The sequence below is a fragment of the Diuraphis noxia genome, unplaced genomic scaffold (genome assembly GCF_037042655.1).
Source record: "Diuraphis noxia isolate RWA-SAM2 unplaced genomic scaffold, SU_Dnox_SAM2 contig0002, whole genome shotgun sequence".
Taxonomy (NCBI): Eukaryota; Metazoa; Arthropoda; class Insecta; order Hemiptera; family Aphididae; genus Diuraphis; species Diuraphis noxia.
Window position 1 is genome coordinate 78,987,723 of NW_028301712.1, and position 23,617 is coordinate 79,011,339.

At 33.4% G+C, this 23,617-nt stretch overlaps 1 protein-coding gene across 2 annotated transcripts in view; it reads right to left on the reverse strand.

The window, feature by feature from the left end:
• alpha-Catr (alpha-catenin related) overlaps positions 1-22,530 on the reverse strand; it is a 50,418-nt gene extending 27,888 nt beyond the window's left edge. The window contains exons 1-2 of one of the 2 annotated variants that reach the window (XM_015515920.2): positions 21,848-22,530; positions 6,787-6,976 (exon numbers count right to left, since the gene is read on the reverse strand). In XM_015515920.2, coding sequence (XP_015371406.2) covers positions 6,787-6,976; positions 21,848-22,171 — 514 coding nt within the window. In that variant the 5' untranslated portion in view covers positions 22,172-22,530. Of the gene's footprint in view, positions 1-6,786; positions 6,977-20,084; positions 20,854-21,847 lie in introns of those variants that run through there. The other variant, XM_089221653.1, reaches the window with a different exon arrangement.
• Between the last annotated feature and the right edge of the window lie 1,087 nt (positions 22,531-23,617).

Below are 23,617 nucleotides of genomic sequence, written 5' to 3' on the forward strand. Positions count from 1 at the left end.
AATATTTCATTAAAAAAAGGTGTAATTTATCACTTTGTGCACGATGCTCGTAATTTATATAGATCATATCATAGGTATTTACATATTTACCTAATACAATAAATTAGTACCTATCTAAAATATTTAACATGAAATAATTTTGTTGAATATCAACAGTAAGATTTTTATAATTTTTTATGTTTGGTATTTTTTTCTAATGTTACTCAAACGTATTGATCTTGTTTTAGGCAAGAAGCCAGAATATTTTTATTTTTTTTTTAAATCACTGCAATATTCCACGGACATAGTTTATTACGCTATTGCAACTGTAAGATATTTTCTGAATTTTTGTGTTCAATGTCGTGTGTGAAATCAAAAACTTTAAAAAATAAATCTTTTACTCAATACTCAAGTGCGTATGAATACAGAATATTTCATTCGGCAGTGTCATTATATATGTCAATACAAGTTTGCCGCATATCCGTACGTTTAATAAAGAGAAACCCCATGTGGCAATGGTGGAATACTAACCCTTAACATTCTGGCCTTGATTATAATATAGTTTTCGTTTATACAAATATATAACTAGGTACGCTGTCGTTTACACGCAGAACATTCAATGCAAAATAATAAATGTACTTAATTATATTCGAATTTAAACATGGACTTAATCGAAGTACTTACTTATATACACAAAATAAATGATAATGAATCACAAAAACTTTGGCAGACTCGTAATATAGGTACAATAGGTACATTATATTGTTTTACCATATAACATAATACTGTACCTATACGAAACGAATGAACTAGTATCACGTATATTTCAAATAAATGCAAAACTTACTGCAACGATAAAATACCATGTATTTTATAAACCCAAACATTAGAATAAAAACAAAAAAGTAGGTATATAAAATACATGCACGTTAATAAAAGTAAATACAGAATTAAAATAAATATATTTTCAATTTATTCAACTATATTTTTACACGAATACAACAATGCATTGTATAAAAATACAAAAACATTCGATTATTCGAGACTTTAAAGTCAAAATCTATTGAATATTTATGATTATAATGATATTAGCTAAGGTTATGCGGTTATGCTAAAATTTTATAACTCAAGTTTAGAAAGGGTAAAATTTGTTTAGTAATGTTATTTAAAATTGACTGAGTATTCTGTTGTGATTATGAGTAAGTGCTAACCAGTAAAGTCACTACTAACATTAAATTAACGAAAACGGAAAGAAGTTCAAGCACTAAAAAATATACTTCTGAAAAATATTCGAGATGTATTTTTTTAAACCAATAGAAATCCAAGTTTTGCATAACATTTTGAATAAGTAGTTCTCTTCAACAATTTGTCATTGTATGATACTTTATTATAAGTTATTATATCATTCTAAAGTATAGTATTATTTACAATGCACTCGAAAAATATTAATTCGAAAAAATAATCAGTAAGGACATGCATAATAATTGTATTGTAAGCCACGGTCAGAATCTGAATATGCCTACCTCTTTTCATATTATATGGAGTACTAGCTGTCCTCAGTGGCGTGGCGAACTCGAATATTTTCAGAGGCAGTATATTTTGCGATAACCACCCATCAACCATAATTTTGTTTCTCAATTGGAAATAGAGTTGGGAGGGGGGGTTGATTGCTTTTCACATACAATTGTACTTATTAGGTAGGTATTATTTATTACCAACTAATGGTTAGTAACCACTGCCTACTGGATACTAGCTTTCGTTTATATCAATATTAGACAATATTAAAATATCATTTTATGTGTTATTTTCCTAAATTTGTTATTATAAATTCAAATTATTTCCCATTCAACCAGTGTCACCCATCACCCACCAAAAAAAACTGAGAGGCGGCCGCCTCTCGATTACCCCCATCGCCACGCCACTGGCTGTCCTAACACGGCGTTTCCCGTGTATTAGTTTCTTTTTTGGTATTTTCATAGACTGTGTGTTTAATTTAATTGTATTGATAATGCTAATATTGTGTGGAATTCAAAAATTATTTTTGTTTATGTGTATTAATTGTTATAGCACTATAAGATTCATTGATAACATATATTTATAGGCTGTGAATATTATTATTTGTTTTTTATTATTATTACAGCACTTTTCCTTATAAACCACATTGGTTGTTCTTCCGTTTGGAGCAAGAATGACTAAGCTGCTAGGTGAACTAACTCTGGAGCATGCATGTGGCATTGCCCATGTGAAAAGCAGTCATCACTCAAGTCAATCCCTGCTATCTTTAACGACTGCCCTTGCGACTTATTTATGGTCATTGCAAAAAATACATAGATAATAATATAACATAAGAAACTGTATAGTCTTTTAAATTCGAATGGATAATTTGATGATAAATGTGGTATATGTGGTATAAACGTTGATTCTCCTTGAACACAACCAGTAATTATTATTGTCTCAATGATGTTTTCCGTGAGTTTATGTCACTGCAAAATATGTTACTACATTATTTTAATCTGTTATAGAGTAATAACAGCGAGAAGGATATTTGCGTAATTATAATAAATTATAACAGCATAAGATATGCCATACAATTATCAAGAAACAGCTAATAAGTAGTTATCTTCGATGTAGAGACATTAAAAAAAAAAAAAAATTTGCAGACAAATAATGGACTGGATAGTAGACGATCCAAATCCAATTATGTAAATATAGGTACAATGTGAAGCTATACAGTGATGAGATGACGATACTATGTAGATACCTATGTAATAAGTACCGATCATTTTAATATTATTATCTGTAGGCATAATTCGAAGAAAAACTGAAAAGTCCCTATTGAATACTATGAGGACACGCAAGAACAATATTTTAGAGTTACGTTTTACTGCCATTGAAATATTCCGGATAAAGTCAAAATAAATGGGCCATTACTCTCGACGACATTGTTTATGCGTGTTACTCAACACGTTCACGGAAAGCACAATGATAGTATAGTTACACTTCCATTATTCTATGCCGAACGAACACGTTTTGAGCGTCCTTATTGCTACATAGCTATGAATGTAATTTGTTTTATTTCATCGGCACATCAATACCAAACAATATAATTTATTATTTTTGTGACACGTAAATAATTTATACTTTCGCTCTGGAAACATTTTACCGCGACAATAAAAGAATATTGTTTCAAATCACTGCGGTACTACGTTTTATCGTATATTAATATTAAATTATTAAATGTATGTGTTTTTAAATGAAAAAGGAATCAAATACGGTGAAATACCAATATAGAAATTGCAATATTGTTATACGTATCTAGTTACAAGTTTTATGATAGCATAGGTAATAAATAATAACAATTTATACCAAAAGTTAAACTGTCGTTTTCGTATCACATTCGCTGTTGTGATTTGCGTGTGCTTAAAAAATTATATAATGTTTTTTAAGGGCACTGTGACATTGATAAGGTTTTCATTATTATTTTAAAAAACATTTTTTGTTGGTTCATACAGGATTTAAGTCCGGACACTAATAATAATTTATCACGTGTCATTGTAGATAAAATAACATATAGTTGAAATATATTTATATGGCTGTATTATTTTACATGGCTTAACAAGAGACGTCTCTTGTCTTCTGGTTAAACAGTAACCGAACACCAGAATAGGTGGAATAATGAGGACTGAAAGTTGTTTCGTTGCACGGGGGTTTTTTTAACGGTTAAGACACCGACAACTTTTATCAAACTAAATTATGAATGCAATTTTTTTAATTCACACTTATCATTTTATAAAATGTATTTATAATTATCTGTGTTCATGATATTATTAATTATCACATTAATATACACGTACATTTATTTGAACTCCAAATGAATATATATATATATATTTAACCATATATTTTTTTATCTAAGAACAAATAAATTGTTAAATTCTTAGAATTATTATTATATTCTTATTGTTCACGGATAGTTACAAAATACTAATTTTTTAATTTGAGGATAGGTAGAAATAGTTAATTTATTTATCTTATTGTAATAACAAAACATCGTTGTATATTAGTATTTTATGTTACCATAATACCATATATAAAATATTATACATCGATGTCTAATGGACATTTAACTTAGTGAGTGTGTTAACGATATGACTTTTAAAAAGCAGAAAATAATTTGATACAAAATAATTGTTTTCATGATTTAAACGTTTAATGTAGAACTGAAAACTAAATATTTTTTGTTGTTTTTCGAAACCTATTTAGCGAAGTAGTATAAAGTGTTTTTTTAATAAACCATTATGTATTTTTTTTATAAGGTTTTTGATATTTTGTACTGTATATTTTATCTTGTATACTTTGAAATATTGTTACTCCCTTTGCTATACTGTAAACTTATGTGAACTTTAGATTTTTAAGTTTAAACCTTGAGCAAAATAACAATATAGAATAATTCTCTGTGAATTTTGATGGATCAATAAACCCCTTACAAAATTAATAGTTTGATACCTAGTTGTATCATTTGACATTTACATGAGTGTAGTTTTACAGTAAAAATAAGCATGTACAACGATATCGCGATAAAATGTTTGAAGTTTACCACCTAAACTTACACAAAAATAGCATTTATTTTATGTTTCAAATGATGGAGAAATTTAGATGACAAGTAAGATAATATAAAGGAAAATACCTTGAAGTTGATTTCTATTCAGTAATAAAATATTTTCATAAATTTAGAAAATAAATATCATCCCTGTATGCAACTTAGAGTTCTTTTTCACCGTGGTTATCCTGGTTAACGTCGTAAGTAAAATCATTAGAATTTATACGCAAGGTCATCACTTATTAAAGTATATAGTTATTAAAAATAATGGCGTTTGCTTAAATACAATAGTATATAAACTAGTTTATCACCTATTACTTTGAAGTATTTAGATAACAGTTTAAATTTTCTTAAAGTAGCTAGGGATGTAACTTGTTAAGGAATTTCTTTTAATCCTAAATAATTAAAAACATAAAACCAAAATAACATTACGCCCAATGACGTGTACAACGTAATAATTAGAAGTCGTCATTAACAAACACGCCAATGGAGCAATTTCTGTTATGTTTATTTCATACTTTATTCAATATTGCGAAAAAAGCATACCTAGAAATAAATTTTGTTCAAAACATTAAATTCTATTTTATCTAATATTATAACCAATTAATCAAGTCTTACAATCTTTGTCGAATGGATGAAAATACGATTTAGAATAATTAATTAATCATATCATTTATTTAGGATGATTCAACTGCAAGTATACTCACCACTAATATTTCCTTTAACAATTATTAATTTATTCAAACAATGATTTTTAAAATTTTAAATGTACCTACTCGTAAACTACATATTTAACACACAAATTCTTAAATTATTTTGTACTACTTAAGGAGAGTCTTTTGTTGATATAAACTTTTATTTTTCAAACGAAACCCCCCTTTTTAGCTAAAATTATTTGGTGGATATTTCTTTTCAAATTCTGTTGTACCTAATTCAAAATTTGAACGAATGGTTTTTAACTTATTAAAATGCTTATACCAAGAATAATAGTCTTTAAAAATGGCTTAATCAAAATAGAAAGTAATTACATATTGGATCTAGTATTTATTATACTTCGACAAATTTCATAAATTATTAATTTTGAAAAATGAATCCTTACATTTTTCAATTCACCATATTGTCTCCATAATATAATCCATAAATCATAATACAGAAAGTTAAATAGCTTAAAAACTACTCGTTCGAATTTTGATCCTGATACTTGAAAATGTTCAGAAAAATTATCCACTAAATAATTTAGGCAGTAAAAATGAAGGGTTAGGTTATATATATAATTGCATTATATTTCCTAATTTTTTTTTTATATATTTTTTTTTTTTCATTTTTGGGTTCCTACGTAATAAATCAGCTAAAACCATATTGTTTTAGGCACAACATTATTTAACAATATTCACACGGATACTTTGCCCAAGCTGACGTTATTTATACCGCTTTGCAGTCCTCTTCCGGATTACCTGCAGTGTCAGCCTGCACGCATCGTCGGATTCAGGAGATTTTTAAAACCAGAACGAGTAAAAAATAAATAAAAAACCACTACCATAATACTAACGATAAATTAAATATTTAAATACGAATAGCAATTTTATGGAAATATTGAGATGATACGAGAGGAAGGGGGAAGAAATACCATCGATACTTGTCACCGCATGAATGGGTAGATAAGATACAGCTGATGCCGATGGACGTATGGTGGATCGAGGGTAATGGTAGTCCAACGAATGGTTATGGAAATCGGACCCAAAAGCATTTTTCCACCGCCATTGCTAATATAATATTATGTGCAGGGTACACGCGGGTGTATGTTGGTGAGTGGAGAAACGCCGACAACGCACACATACATTTCACATGAACATATAATATTGTGATATGACAAGTCGAGATAAAAAATTGCTCAACTGAATGTCTGTATAGGTATATAAGTAGAAGATGCTCGTGGGTGTACTCCGGCCACCGGGTGGCGCGGGTAGGCCGGTCGGACGGGTCTTACGGGGTCCGCTTCGAAGGGTAGGTGGTCGATGTACGACAGCGTCTGGTTAGGTTGGGCGGTGTGCGGGGGTTGACGTGGAGCGTTCTGCTCTGTATATCTCGGAGTGACGCGCCTATAATACGCACCCACTCCCCCCCGGATTTACATTAACCCTTCGCGTACCCCGCCCATGGGCTCGGGCCACTGTATTTATTTTATGCGTATATGTGCGTGCACTCACCTGCCGCCCTGGCCTCCTTGCACTCCAGGTACATGTCAGCCTTTATCTCGGGATTGTCGTCCGCAATGGTCTCGCCGACAGTCACAAACCGCTCGATGGCCAAGTTCACCCCCTGACCGACCCTGGCTATCGCCCTGGCAGTTCTCTCCGTGCAGAACGGTCGTTCTCGGTGCGCCACCAACGTCGATATCTATACAACACAACATCCGACAATATATTATATTACATTGATTATAGTCTATTATATCTTCTTTTACATGGATAATATATTTTATGCATGTCCATAATAGTGATGGGAATTTTGGGAGATAGCAGTCGATGTTGGGAAACTATAGTCGAAGATAACAAAAAAATATGAACATGGGTAAACTGACCATAAAACTACGTCCCTCGAGTATAGCCAAGGGACTACTTCGACGTGTGTAAATAGTGTAATATATAGGTAGTTGATTATTACTGTATATTAGTGTATAATATTATTATTATATATATATGGTGCTGGCCAGTACCCAATAGCTGTGCTGTGTAGAATATTCAATAGCACTATGATAAATTATGTTGCAACGTTATTATTATTGTTACGTGCGTACCTAGTAGTAATAATAATATCGTAATATTATTATATTATAGTTTCGCGTTGGGCCGCGTGCGAAATCCAAACGACGACTATTGACTTTTCAAACTACTACTTAAGGTACACGCGCAAAACAAACTAACGATGATGATGACATTTTCTATTCTTTTTCGATCCAAAAGCTTTGAAATTCATTGCGTAAAAAAAATATCACAACGCTTTTGGTTCCAATTATATGTGCAGCGTAGTATGTATAGGTTAGATACTCGACAATGTTATTGTTTTCTTTTTTTTTTTATTATTATTTCAATGGGATGAAAGCGCATTTCGTTCATTCAACACTGTTCAGCTCTTCGCGATCACTAGTCACTACTGGTATATATATAATATATATATAGTGTATACGAATACATCATAATATTATACAATGGTATTACTATACGCACGACAGATACAATTTTTTACTTTAATATTTTAATAATCAATATGCGACTGTACGTCTGTGCCTCAGCCATCGAAGAGTATAATATAATAATATGCTTTGTACATCTAATATCTTGTACCCCGGTATAACAGGTATAAGCAGTATGATAAATTATTCTCCAAATCGGGGCATTTCAGTCGATTTTAAAATCATGTTCGAAACATAAATGACTGAAGATTTTGAATCCATCATCGGTTTGATTTTTGCGATTGCTGTCGTCATTCTACTATGTGATGATGCAGTATTGAATTATATTTTGTAAAAAAGATAAACAATAATAACTTACTAGCACATAATGGAATTTTTTTTTTTTAATTATCCCGCGGCAACTAAGGCCATTGGGAAGGGGGTAGTACTGTAGGTTCTTATGGAACTGTAGGTTGGTTTTAACACGTGGGTGAGAGTTTTGGCAGAATTTCTATTGGGGCACCCGTAGGTTTCTGCCATGCCCCGGAGTGGGGGATGGCGGCACTTGTTCTCCGGACACTGTGACTTGCCCGGAGAAAAATGCCGCCCGATGGTCGAGGATCGAACCCGGTCCGGCTGAGCCATAGCCGACGCGGTAGACCACTCAGCCACCTCGTCCCCCATAATGGAATTTGTAAGCGTATGCACTATGTAGTTACTGAAAAGTTAATTTAACTTTGTTTCACCGTAATGTGCACTATTGCATGATGAGTACTTTTATTTTAAAATATAAACAACGATTAAAGACTAACGACTAATTGGTAATTATAATTATTATTACTATTATCCTAAAAGGTAATTAAACTCCTGAAATTCCATTAAATTATTGCGTGTTATTATTGTATACTCTATTACTTGCAAGAAAATAGTTGACAGCCCATACATAAATCCTATCAATGTGTAATTAATAAAAAATTGTAGTTAAATAAGTAATTATCGCGGTCTTGGATTTTTAAAATATATGACCATTTCAAAACCTTCTTAATTTCTCACTTAATCCGTTGAATCTTCAAAATGATTTATAAGATGTTTTGGCAAGTGTGAATATTTTTATACTACTATCTTGGAATATATACATGAATGTATTAAATCTGATATATCTGATTCATGAATACAAAATTCGAAATTATCATGCCATAAGAATTATTATTTATGAATTCCCGAAAGCCAAAACACGCAATAAAATTATAATAACTATAAAAAAAATAACGCAAAATCTAATTAACCAGAACAAATATATCAATTGTAGTTAATAAACAATTTTAAAAGTTTTTTACGACTTGTCTTAATTTAAGTCAAATGGTCAAGTTAATCCAAATAAATAACTTTAAGTAGGTAATTTCAGTATAATAGCATCTATAATTATATTTGTATATGAATAAAGAAAAAGAGGACCAATAATACATTTCGATTATTAGAATTGATTTTTAGTTTATCTACTGTCTCTAAATAAATGGTAAAATGGTCATATGTAGATAAAGTGAACGAATTTCATTACCTTCTCAAATTAATAATGTATATAATATTATATAGTACCTATATGACTATATATATATTTCGTAGTTACATTTCAAAGTAGACTATAAAAATAAATTGGAGAAAAGTGTATTATATTATTCTCGTTTAGGCGTGCATACAGATATTATACTTAAACTCTTAAGTACGAACTATCCTCTATTTCATGAAACAATAAAATTCGAACAAAAAAATATTATATTATTTGTCGCTTTTAGAGCTCAGGTACTTGTATAGGAGAATGTCGACCTTAATCGTTTTTTTATTATATTATGGTTTTTATGTAATTTAAAAATAAAACCGGTGAAAATATACTCGTGGTTGGTTGTTATGTAAAAAAAAGTAATCGACAGCAAATTATTTGTGTATCATCTGCTTGATGTACAATATTGTATGGCCATAATCATAAAGTTCAGTAAGTGATCATAATATCATTGTATAATATAACATTTAATGAATGTTCATTACGAATAATATTAGAAGTATTTTTTCCATTGATGCTTTATAACTCTCATCATACAAAATAATGAACACTTAAAAACCTTTCCACATTTAAATGCCTACAGAATAACAGTGAATTTTTCAAAACATTTTACCCTCCTGTAAACATAAACTAAGTCTATTCGACAACGGTAACTTACTAATCGAATAAAAATGTATTATTATTTTCTGTATTAAAATATTCGTAAACGGCGTTATAAAATCAACGACCATTCAAATACGATAATAATATTTATTCGGAAATGATAATTATCCATCGAAAAAAGAACCCGATTTATTGACTTGATATTAAACACTTTATGAATAAAATTATTATTATAATTATTATTAATTATAATATAATTGTCCATCAATTTTCTTACTTCGTTTATTGCTTAGAGTTTCATATTTTATAATTAGTATAAACTGGAAAACTTTGTAGGTGTTGGCCAAACGGATTAACTATACCTACTCTGTACTTAAACGTGCCCAGAAATTAGCGTTTAATTTCAGATCCAAGACAATTTCATCAGCCGCAAACAATTTAATGGGTTCGTATGAGCGTATCTAATGAGATTACTGTCCAAGTAATGAAGGAACGTACAAACTTGAAATTAGGACACGCAAAAGGTAAATGTATAAGTATATTATAGGAGGAACTTTATGGGAACTCGCCAAATTTTTAAAGATGTGAGCTGACCGTTCATTGTGTTTTGCTGAATTACAGTTAGTTGATGGTTTTTTTCGTTATGTTCAATTAGTAAAAATATGTTAAAGGGCTCAAATTATTAGCATGAATACACTTAAGCATTGATATAATCCAGCAACGAAATTTTTAGGGTGATAAAAATAATAATATTGTGTTGAAATATGCGTATAAGATAAATGTTTGAGACAAGCAGGTTAGACAAAAAACATTAAAGATTTCTTAATGGTCTGATGGTAACCATAACCTACATCCTACCTACTACTAAATGCATCATTTAAATATTAAATGTTGGAACATGAACCAACAAGTGTTCTAAAATATTTTCAACTAAAGGTCAATGTGTTCAATAAATTATACAACTCATATTTATCCATATTTTTTATTTTGGTACTTGACATCCAAAACTATTACAATTTCAAAAAACAGTGTTCCAAAAAAGGTGTTATATTTAAAAAATATATAGTTTTCGGACCACTGCTGTATTTTTTTTAATTGTGACCGTTACTTAGTGCCAAGTTAAGCTAGACGAATACCGATGCATAATATGATAATTATATTACTTGTAAAATAATGAAGATTTGTTGATTCAAATTCAAATTCAATGTAAATAAAATACTTATAGAAATTATAAATGCATTCCTTATATTTTGTTCGATTCGTTATAATTAATACATTAAAAAGGACCCACAGTAGTTCAACAATATAAAATGTGTTATGAATAATAAAGAAACAATCTCCAAAACATATTTAAAATGCCCGGCCATAGAAAAATGAATTATAAATAATAATTAAATTAAGTAGGTATATTACAAATAATACAAATGTTAATAACATAATATTAGATACAGTAAAACATTAAAAAAAATATTTAAAAAGATAAGATTGTTATTCGATATAATATTATATGATTGATTATTAAGAAAATACATTTTAATAAAATTAATTTTTAGAAAAAGTTGTTTTTAATAATAAAGTTCTAAACATTGTATAAATACATATTCAAAAATTGTTAGAATGAGCATTAACCCTTGAATTAAAATATTATAATGTTATGTTTTAGGAAGTCGGTTATCGCAATTCGATTGTTAGCTAAAGCCGAAAGCCATACGAATAATAATAAACTATTTTACTATTATTGATTTTGTAAGCTGTACGGAGTTATTTAAATACCTCCTAATTTTGATAGTGCTGAATAATGGCTACCTACACTTCCTGTACAGATTATAAGTATAAATTATATACGATTTACGCTCAACCACTATGTTTAAAGTGAACGAAATTAAAGAACTCTATCTACGACTGCGTTTTTATTTCTTAAACACACGACTCGTGTATCATTTATATTAAATAATAATATATATATGATTACCTACATAATAATATGTCATCACGCAATCCAGCGTTTGAAATTTGAAGCTAAATGCAATGAGTTATTATTATCCTCTAATGTATATTATTATACCATTCAATTATCATGAAATTATTTAAAATTTATAAACGGCACATTATAGTAAGAATATGTATAGTTATATTGTTTAATATAACACTATATAGATTACAGTTAGGTACTAATAAAAACTATAGCCATTTATATGTTAGTGACTTACATTCTAAAAAGAATAATAATGTTTGATTAATATAAACTGATTTTTCGTAATATTTTTAATAAAAAATATTGAAAAAAATCCAAAAAAAATTAATTGATCGAAAATTGAAATGCATAGCAAGTATTGAATTTGTAAAAATTAAATTAATTATTCCTATAGAAAATTAAACAATTATATTCTACACTTTTTATATTCATACATTTGTTTAGTTTAAAGTTGAAACAATAAAAATCATGTAATATTATTCATTTAACTATATTTATAGATTATATTAAAGTATGAAAATTGGTTTTTTTTTAAAATTCTGTTGTATATATTTTCTAACATTCATGCATAACAATGTATATGTTTAAATCCATGAATTATTTAAAGTTTGATAAAATATGCACTTGCATTTTTATTAACTCATCACAATTACAACATAGTATGAAACTAGGTGTTTAAGTGGGCGTGTGGAATTCCTCAAGTATCTTTACAGGAAAAATAATGTCCCTTCGCATCACTAAATCCAGCAGCTCACCCTACATCGCATTTCAGTTAAACGAGAACGCCAATTAATTTTCTATTTTAGGATGCACCGCAATAACGAATGAATAATAATATCATCTCATATTTCATTATAAATTTATGTATTTTATCAATACCGTGAATTAGGTACACACTTACGTTTTTTTAGCTACTTAGCTGCACATATAATATGATCTGTGGCCATGTGCCATAATAATTTTATCCCCATTAAGACATTTTCGTAAACGCACGGTGCAAATTATATAATTTTTATATCAAAAACTCACGTATAAACGATACTATATTAGAACATCATATTATATTATCATATCATGCAAAGTCAACCTCCCATGCAAAAGTCTTAAACAGTCGTATGATAACAATGCGTACAGGTACAGAAGGTACACATTATATCTGCAGTGTATTAAATAGATAAAAGAAATGAAAATTACTACACGTCTACAACACGTCTCTTTCAGAATAGGTTTTGTTTTGAACTATAACAATACCGCCGGTAATCGAAAATAATAATTTATATTATTTTATACAGTATCGCACAGGGCACAGTCTTAAGAGGACCCAGTACCTCGCGTGTTATTCTTGTGTCCTGTCTCGGAAACGTACAACTTAAAAAAATTGTGTTTAGCAGCTTCAATTTTGTTTTGTGACATTATACATATAATAGATAAATATAATTGACTTATTATCAAACTTAAAATATAAACATAACGCGTTTTTTCTCGTGAGTTTTTTTAATGGTATTTTAATTTTTGATCAAATTATGAGAAAATGTAACTATGCAAGATATTAGGTACAGTCTAAAATGCTCATAACTTGCTTTAAAATTAAAATATCTATCATATATTTTGAAAAAAGTTATTAAGTTTTAAATTAATTTACTCAACAATAAAAATATTGATATTTAAAAAAAATTTGACAGATAGATTAAACCTCAGGACTTAGATAAATGTTTTTACCATGAAATTTACAAATTTATTATTTTAAATTATTTCAAAAAAAATTTAAATCAAATTTAAATTTTTTATTTTCAGTATAAAAAAATAAAAAATAATTTTTAAATTATACGTGTAGCATAAATGATCATTAATTGAATATTTGAAAAAAATGTAAAAAATAATTAAGACAAAAGTTATTTCATCCATTAGATTTTTCTGTTACATCCTGAATAATATCATACAAAATAAAACCAGCCCATGTAATATTTTACAAATAAATTTTACTTCTACATAACTATATATTACATGCGTGTTCGTCATCTATTCCATTTATTTAGCAGATATAAAATAGTTGAACGTAAATACTGAAATTTATGCAATTGATAATTTTTGTTTGCAGTATATTGACAATTATACTATAGTTAGAGATGTGAGGGTTACATGCCCAACGGTTTTTAATTAATATATCATGTGGGACTTGTATTCGTACGTCCATCTAAAATGTTTAACCAATTTGCGCATATTTAAACGTTGCTGTCAGATATATTATAATACAGTCCACCGTGGTCAATATTGATAGTACGAGTATAACACTTCCGCAATGTTAATAAATAAATGATTTTGGAATTTACTACGAAAATTCCGACATAGATACCTATACAATTAATATATAAATGATGCAGAGACACGTCTGTGCCCTCCGATAAACGCTAATTATTGACAACATAATGGCATGTATAGGTACCTATTATACCCTATCCAAAGCGTAATATCAATATTATTACCCGCGCATAATAAAATTATAAATGTGTAAGAAGTTGTTTCTCGAAATTAAATTATTTATTATTACGCCGTCAGTGGTGCCTTGATGCGCTTAATTTTATAACAAAGTTTTAGTCCTCGTCCGCCACACACGACGTGGAAGCTTATATAATAATGTACGGGTACATACCTACTAATACCAGCTGATGACAAAACATCTTTGATTGTCAAAAACTTTTGGAGCACGCGGGAAATTGTCTACTGGTGCATAATTGATTTATGACAAAATGTACGCATAACCATAACCATAACATTAATGGCCAAAGTATTTTTGGAATCTATTTTTCCACGTTAAACGCCCTGATCCATCAGACACTCGTAATTCTATGTAGAACTTCACATTTAAGTGTAAGAGGAGGAACTTTTGTTTTGGCGGTCAAATTATTTTGATTTGTTTTTCCTTTTAGTTGTATTCGTTCAACACTTATCTTTTCCCGAACAAATAACAAATCTCGAATGGTTTTCAACGACTAATACACATTAATATTATATATTTTCTTGTATTTTACGAATAGGTATAGACTTATATTGTTATACATTTACTATCCATTTAACGTATTTGTCGTATTTCACAATCGCATGCAGATGATTATCTAATTTAAACATTGTATGCCTACCTATTGTACCTAAGTTATCCGTCACACTACGTTGGTATACCTATATCATTCTTAAATATATATTTTTTAGTTGCTTTCTCGATTTCTGTTTATTAAATGTTGTTCCTCGAGAAAAAAACAAGACAGAAGCTTCAGCCCCCCCCCCCCCCAAATCCAGGAATTGTTTATGAAGTCTGCTTATTATGTCCTATCAGATGTAAATTTTCTAACTCATATAGGCTGAATTGGGAACTTCAGTTGGAGAAAATACCACAGCCCCCCCCCCCAAAAAAAAAAAAAATCAAATACGCCCCTGATATTATCGATCTACTGAATAAAATGTATATCCATTCCGATCGTTTATTCGAGTGATTATCTATTTCAGCTATACGGTTGCCTTATCTTAATTTACCTTATGTCTTGTGTTTGACTAAAACGTGAATTACCCTGAACATTTTTCACGCCATTATTCTTCCACGTTAAATATGTTGCTTTTCCTAAACATAATATTGACGAATTCGGAATTCCAAACAATTGTAGGAAATAACATTTACAAATCTACTTTTGTTGCAATCGTTTCGTGAGTTAATCATATCCAGCTATACTAGTGTTATATCCACCGGTATGTCAAAATGGAGGTGGTCGAGGTGGATATCCTTTTTTTTTACTAAACATGTTTAATGTATATATATATATATTTGGATACCCTTCTTTAAAATAGTTTCCAGTACGCAACTACCAGTTACAATATGTGTTTCGTCAATAAATACTAAACATCTCATTAAGATTATCATATTTGATTGCTAAATCCAAGATTACATCAGTGTGGTCTATTGTATTCTGATTTAAAAGACCGATCGGAGTTTAATTAATTATTTAAAACATTTCCATATCGGGTGAATCTTTTTGAACTGATACAATGTTATAGTACCCATGTTTTTTCACGCTAATCTGCATTTCACTATAGGCAATAGAAAGTTTTATTTTTTTATTCAGCTCCTGCCCTTAAGATATATATATATATATATATAAACTATTACTTTTATTTACACAACAACTTTTCAAATGTTTTACATTTTAAACAAATAAAGTGAACAATTATAATAACGCGTGTTAACAAGGACAGCTATTATTAAGTTTAACCCATTTACTTATAGGCCATAAAATATTGGATACAAGGTAAAACGGTTTATAAAAATATTCACGAACGCACAATAAATTAATGTAAAACTTAAAAATATTGTCGTTAATTGTTTTAAAAAAAATCTTCTGATAATAATATCTTTAGAATATCTATATATTATACTGCCGACATTTAATGCTTATAACCTATTATTCAATGAAATGGCTGTGCAAATGACACTGTCATTATGACAGCATTCATGACTAAATATCACATATATTATTACAGGTATAATAAAGCACAAATTACTTTGAAATAATTTGCCAACGTTCGCTGACTTTTTACTGTATGCCAACAATCACTGTCGTCGTTCAAACACTGAAACTGACTACAAACATTGACAGTAAGTGTCATTTACATATAATACATAAATACATTGATATGTGTGCACGTGTTGTGTTCTAGTAAATTTGTCACAGATTTAATAGTGCTATTAGTCGAATGAAAATATAAACGAAAAATAATTCCGAGCATTGATTTTGCCCCATCGTGTTAGGGACGTTTAATTTTTTTAAGTAACACGTAATGGAAAAAAACTACCGTTCCCGAGGCAACCTCATTTCGAGTTGAATTTCAGGGCATAACCCAAAACTTCTGACCATCAAGCAACGTTGGTCGAGAAATGGTATTTTTTTTCAGGCTAAATCCTATCAGCATAAACATTATTTCCACCACACGTGTGTTGTAAGTACTTTAAAATGTGAAAGTCCATCGGTATTTTTTTTCTCCGTATCACTCATCTATACAAACTCGGAGATCTATATATAAATATATATATATTGAACACGAGTTCCACTTGACGAGAGAAAAATGTTTCGGACGTAAACTGTTTGAAGCATGTATATTATATATTATTGATGCACCGAAGTCGAAATTGAGATAAATAAAAAAAATACCACTTCGTCAGTAAAATGCATATGCAGGTATGTTTTTTATACGGTTGTTTAAAATTCATCGCACCAGTTATACAACGTGGCTCTTTATATATTATATTATTTAAAAACCACGTACATGATACGATCACGTTTTTTTTTTTTTTTTTTGGTTTGCTTAAGTATTATACTTATTTGGTACTTGCCTATACATATATACAATATATGTACGAAACGATTTATGCAAAATAAATCATTTCTTCAGCGCTTTTAAAAAAATAATAGTATCAATTTTTTTTTTTGCGGGTTTTTTTTTTACTTTATCAACAAAATTGAAAAATCGTTACTGCTGCAAAAATAAAATGTTACTCGTAAACGCAGTTGATTATATACGCCTATGTACACAATGTAATTTAGATACCTGCCGACCTCCAATCATTAGAGTTTAATGTATCTCAAATATGGCGATCGATGGTAGGGTAGAGAGTGACTGCTTATGTACACAAAAAATGGCCGTATTTCACATAAGCTTGAGCGGTTTCCACGAAAAGCCAATTTAATCGTATCCAAGTTTAATGTAGATATAACTAAACTCAATACAAAACGCAGATAAAGACTACCGCAATTGAAAAAACTCGAAAATGATATTTCATAATAATATATGGAGTCAAACATTTTTCAATGAAAGACAACTTGACAGATACGTAACTCCCCTTTGCGGTCTCGTATAAACGTTTGGCGTCAAACCCGTTGGTCGTACACAGCGCAGAAATCTTTCCGATTAAACTAATGTTTTAACACATTATGACTTATGAGCATAGATCGAACGTCACACAGCTGGATATAAAATGACCGGAGGCCAACGCATACCACGTTCACCCCTATATAAATCCAAACTGAAAAACGATTAATCATACCGAGTTGACTAACTTTGTCGCCAAGTGTCCGGCATCATTAAAATTGTCCTGAAAGAAAGATAAAGAAAAAAAATAACTATTCGAAATTTATAAATAAGCTTAAACTGCGCTGCCTTTAATGTAATTATTTAGTTTTGATGAAAATCCAGAAAATATGCAACCGATATATTATATTATTTTCACAAACAATACATCTACCTAATTTATGAGATCACAATTTATAACTTAAACAAATTAATCCGATTTCGATTGTTGCTTATTAAATAAGCTTATTAAATTTTAATAACAATACCAGTCTTTGTTTTTTACTTGGTACAAATTATAACTTAAACAATATGTAAAATTGTTTTCTAATTTTCTACAACCTCAGTTTAATGATGATATTTACCATTATTTTGTAAAATTTTAATAGTTGATAATATTTAATTTACCTAGAACTAAATTGTATTCGTCTTATTTTTTCATACCAAAATCGTGTTTGGTCAGTAATAAAAAGTCAGTAACCCAGTGAAAACTTTTCTAGGTCGACTCACCACATTAGCCCTTATGGCCGAACACTGAACAGTATATAGGAACAAAAACTTTTCAAACAACGCTATTAGTTCCGACTGATAGTAAATGGAAATGCTGAAATTTTGATGAATGGTGCTTTCATTCCGACATTCATTGTGTGGCCCGTGCCCCGTACCCGCACAAATGTATAATTGAAACGAACCCACCTACAATCTTCCGTCATATAAAGTAATAAAAACTCGTACTAAAGGGTCCAAACTCCAAAGGGCACAATTGAATATCCTTTGGCAGGTATAATCGAGAAAAATCGATTCACCGTCCGATTGATAACGAATTTCCGAAACATATAATATAATAATATAATATGTTATGATTACAATATTTTATAAACGCCGTTCTACAAATATCTCATGATACTAAGATGAAACCCAACTGGAGTAATTTCAGTTTCAAAAACGTCAGGGAAAAACCTAAGGGTACCACCTTAGTATATTTTTTGCTTGCGGGGAAGAAATTGGTAAAACAATATCCTTCAGCCGATCTATAACAATTTTACCTAATAACCAAACCATAGTGTTGCTAAAGTATTGCTTTGTACAACAACAAAAGTTTTCAAATTTATAGGAACTAGTTTGCTTCACCTTCGTCTTTATTTTTGAACAAAAATCTAAGTTTATACATTTTAAACAATTAGCGTGATTAGCGTCATTATTGTCATCATTGCACATCAGTTATAAAATCATAACCATGATTAGATTAAATTTTGGGTTTTTTGTCATCTATATGACTATATTCTGTTGAATACATTTAAAAACAATTTATCGACCCTTTTTACACAAACATTTCTTGTTGTTAGATTATTGCAGAGGACGATTAAAATCTATCTAATATAACATTAAAAAGGCTTGATACCTATAACCAAAAATGTGAACACCACTGCGGGCACTGCGAACAATAATATGAATAATGCAGTGTACAATATATTATGATGTTCTGACATGAATCTCGATAGCCGAAACCTTGATACCTCGGTGTCACGAATATAAAAATTCTCATTCAAACTCCACACAAGTACCTATATGCAACACTTGATCGATTTTTAATTTCACGACATTTTTAACATTTTGACAGCCCGAATTTGTCTTTGCTCCTTCGGACTTCACAGTTATTGGTAGACACCCCCTCCCCCCGATAGGTAAACCGGAAAACCCTCCGACTGCGGTGGTGCGCTCACGTGACAACATATATAAAAGTCAAAGCCACACGGACGCGGTGCGGGCGCGCGGAATATTTAACTTGGTCATTGGCTCTGTCCGTCGCCGACTATCGACGCGCTATCCGGAGAGCTTTCTGCAAAACCCGGTCCCACCCGCGCCACAATCTCGTCCCGATCGGAGTCTCCAAAACAGGCGTCCCCACTCGAAACTCAATCCCCACAACCCCCCCCCCCCCCCAAAAAAAAAAAGAAAGAAAAAAAAAAAAAAAAAGAGACGCCGATCATGATGGGGCACCACCGGATACCGTATCTCGGCTGCCGTGACTCGCGATATACGACCGCGTGGTACACGATGCCGATGCGTGACGGCGGTGGCTTACCTGCTGTCTGCCACAGTGGTCGCCGAGCAGAAGAGCCATGTCGCGGCGTGTCCGTCGGTCGGCGTGTGCTGGGTGTGTGCCGCGTGTTCGGCACTTTCGATTCCGCCCGCGCGCGTGCCGCACAGCAGGGCTCGCACTGCAGCAAGTCCGAGGAGACGTGGCCGCGGGCGTGGGTATACCCGTACGGGAAAACCGGTGTGGGGGAGAGGAAGATCTCGACGACGACGACGACGACGACGACGCGTAAGACCGTACGATACGATACGAAACTTACGTAAACGATATTATAATAAAACAATGACAATAATAACAACGATGATGATGATGGTGATGATTTAACAACGAAAACAATAACAATATATTTTTTTATTATTGTGATATAATAATATTATAATAATATGTTGTTGTACGAGAGTGGTGAAGCCGCGCACGTTTTTTTAAGTATCATTATTTTCTTTAAAAAAATTTTGACAAACATAACTCGTACGAAAAAACAACAATGGTCATAAACATTATTTTGTGTGTGGTGCGAATTTGTTTTTTATTTAAAATAATTTTTATATAATATGCCTATATATTTTATCAAATTAATAATTTTATATCTTTACCGCTGTGTGTAAGTGTGTATGTGTGTGTTAATGTGTGAGAGTGTGTGTGTGTGTGTAAGTTTCGAGGGGGGGTGACGGCAGCGGCGGCGGCTGCGGCAGCGACGGCAGCGACGGCGGCGTCGGCGGCGTCCGGCGGCGATCTGCTGGTGCTGGTGCTTGTGCTCGCTGATGGTGCTTGTGCTGGCTGCTGCTCGTCCGGTGCGTTTGTGCGTGCGCGAGCGTATAATTGCGCGGGCGCGAGCGCGCGAACGACGACGCCGGACCCGCCGCCGCCGCCAATCAATAAAAACCCACCGCCGCCGCCGCCGACACCACCGACCTGCACCGCTGCCGCTGCAGCCACCACCGACAACGCCACTGTCGTCACCGTCGGTACATGCCACCGGCGGCGGTGGTGGCGGCGGTTGCGTATCTTTTCGCCATGACACGGTTAACCTCAAACCGTATAGGATCCGACGGGAAACGCATCGACGACGAAACGCATCGCTTTTCCCGCGGACCACCGCCGTGCATCGCTTATTTTAATAAAATCTCTCTCATCACGGGCTCTGTCTCTGCCACTTCGGTGTCGTCGTTTTTGCCTTTTCGGTGTGCGAACGGTGGTGATACGCGGGCAAACCGAAGCCGGTCAAGTGTGTGCGAAAAAGGTCAGGCGGTTTAATGCATACATTTTTACCTATTCTCATCGCTGTCGTCGCAGAGCTGCACGCGTAATATGTAGGTCACACCTGGCATTCTATTTTGGTTTCAGAACCGGAGCTGTTCTTTTACATACATATTCCACCACTTAATATTCGAAACGTTATCACGTAAACTGCATATTCTACACGTGGACCTCTGCGTAAGCCACCCCACCCGGTACGTGTATGTATATATATATATATTATATATATAAATCTCATACATATGTATACATGCGTGCATAACTACTGCGGCGGCGTGGTCGTCGCAGCGGAACGAAATACAATGTAGGAACGCGGTGGCGAGGTCGGTTACTACTACGCCGGCCGGCCGGCCGCGGCAGAGGCGGAGTGATAAAATATTCGAATACCGCGGTTGCACATCATCCACTGCAGTATCGCACGTATTCGGGGAGGGACGGACGATACACATTTTTGTTTTTATAAAACGTCGTATATTTTAAGCGGCACGTACCTGTTTGACGAGCGGCAACAGCGTGTGTTCGATGCTCTTGAGCGTAATTTCTGCACCAACATCGTAGTGGTACGATTGTCCGCGGCCACCGCCGATTCCGCTGCCGCTGCCGCTGCTCGGGCTGCCGGCGTCGCCACCGGACGACGGAGACGCCGCCGGCGAAGTGGCCGGCCACTCTGGCTGACGGTGACGCGCCGCTGAACCCGCCGCCGCTGACGGTGATGTGCTGCAGTGCGATGCCGCTGCTGCGACGGTGACGATTGGCGGTGAAAGCGGCGACGGCGGTGCGTTCGACGACGGCGTCGCAGCCGGCGATTTGGCCATTTGGCATTATTCCGCGGCGCGCCGCGTGCTTGTGTTGGGTGTACGAGTGTGCGTGTGAGAGGGCGCGCGCGCGCGTGCGACGCGTTCCAGTGGCGGTGCAGTTCGGTGCGGTGCGGTGCGTGCACGCGTACCTATATTATTTTAGCATACATAATAATATGTCGTACCAGCGAGTGGGCATGCTACTGATGCGATACGTACGCGGCGCGCGCGTCCCCTCGTGTAAGACTCTCGCGGCGGCCAGTAACGCTACAGAGCGACCGGCGTGTGCGTGCGACGTGTCGTCGTCCGCGGCGGCAGGGATTGAGTGTCGGTGGAAGGGGTGGCGAGCGCCGAGGAAAAGTACACGTCCGTCCCCCGACTTTATTATAACTCGACGGTCGACAAAAACGGACGCGCGCCCGAACGAGTGTGCGAATGTATGACGTGCGAGCGTGTGACGAAGGCCGCGGCGGCCGCAGTGCATACAGGGCGCGTGGTCGGCTCTCGGCACCCCGCGCGTCGCCGGCTGAGCAACCGACTCGACCAGCGAGAGAGTGCACGTGGTATACGCGCGCGGCGCGGCGCCCTATAAATACGATTTCGAGCGCGACCAAAGGCCATCACCAGTCGTCCGAATGGAGTATATGTGTGTAAATAATATTTACGCGATTATAATAAGCGATGGTGATGACAATGCCGAAACTAAAAAACACCAGCCCGACTCTCCTCGTCCGTCCGCCCACGCACGATATTTGTCAAAATAATATATTTTATTATTATTATTATTATTTTAAGGTCGCGTGCGGCGATCAGCTGCTCGACGCTGAAAAGCGCGCGAGTTCGCCGAGACAAAAAGTGTTGACACTCCCTCCTCACCGCCATCGAACGACCACGGGCCGACCGACACCTTTCCACCCATCGGGATAGACTTTTACCTCTACGAGCAAACTCTCTCTCACCCTCTCTCCGCCTCCCCCGGTTGGTTTTCCGTTTGAGTCATATAATAAAAATATAGCCATTTATAGACCATATATTATACTGTACACAGTGTCAACGACCGTAAGACCATAGCTAGAGCGGAGTACATCGAGTGCCAGTCTGCAGCGTAATGTACTGTATAGAATAATGATAGATTATTGGTAGATCCTAGTCTAACGCGAAATCCGTACGATCGATCAATATTATGGGCAAGGCCGGATCGCCCTTATTTTTTTATTTATAATATTGCAATGTGGTCAAAAAAGGAAACGTTTGCATTGCACTTGTTCCGGCCTTAGGTAGGTATACATAAATTAACGAATATCTGCAATCGACGATCGGCAGTGTAATTTATTTTTTATTAGCTATAAAATTTAAAAATATTTAACGTTTGTTTCTGAATTAGTTATCTATATACTTCTTTACATATTCACGTCGTTGTAATACTATATCGATGAACACACACACATGTATAATTGTCAACTG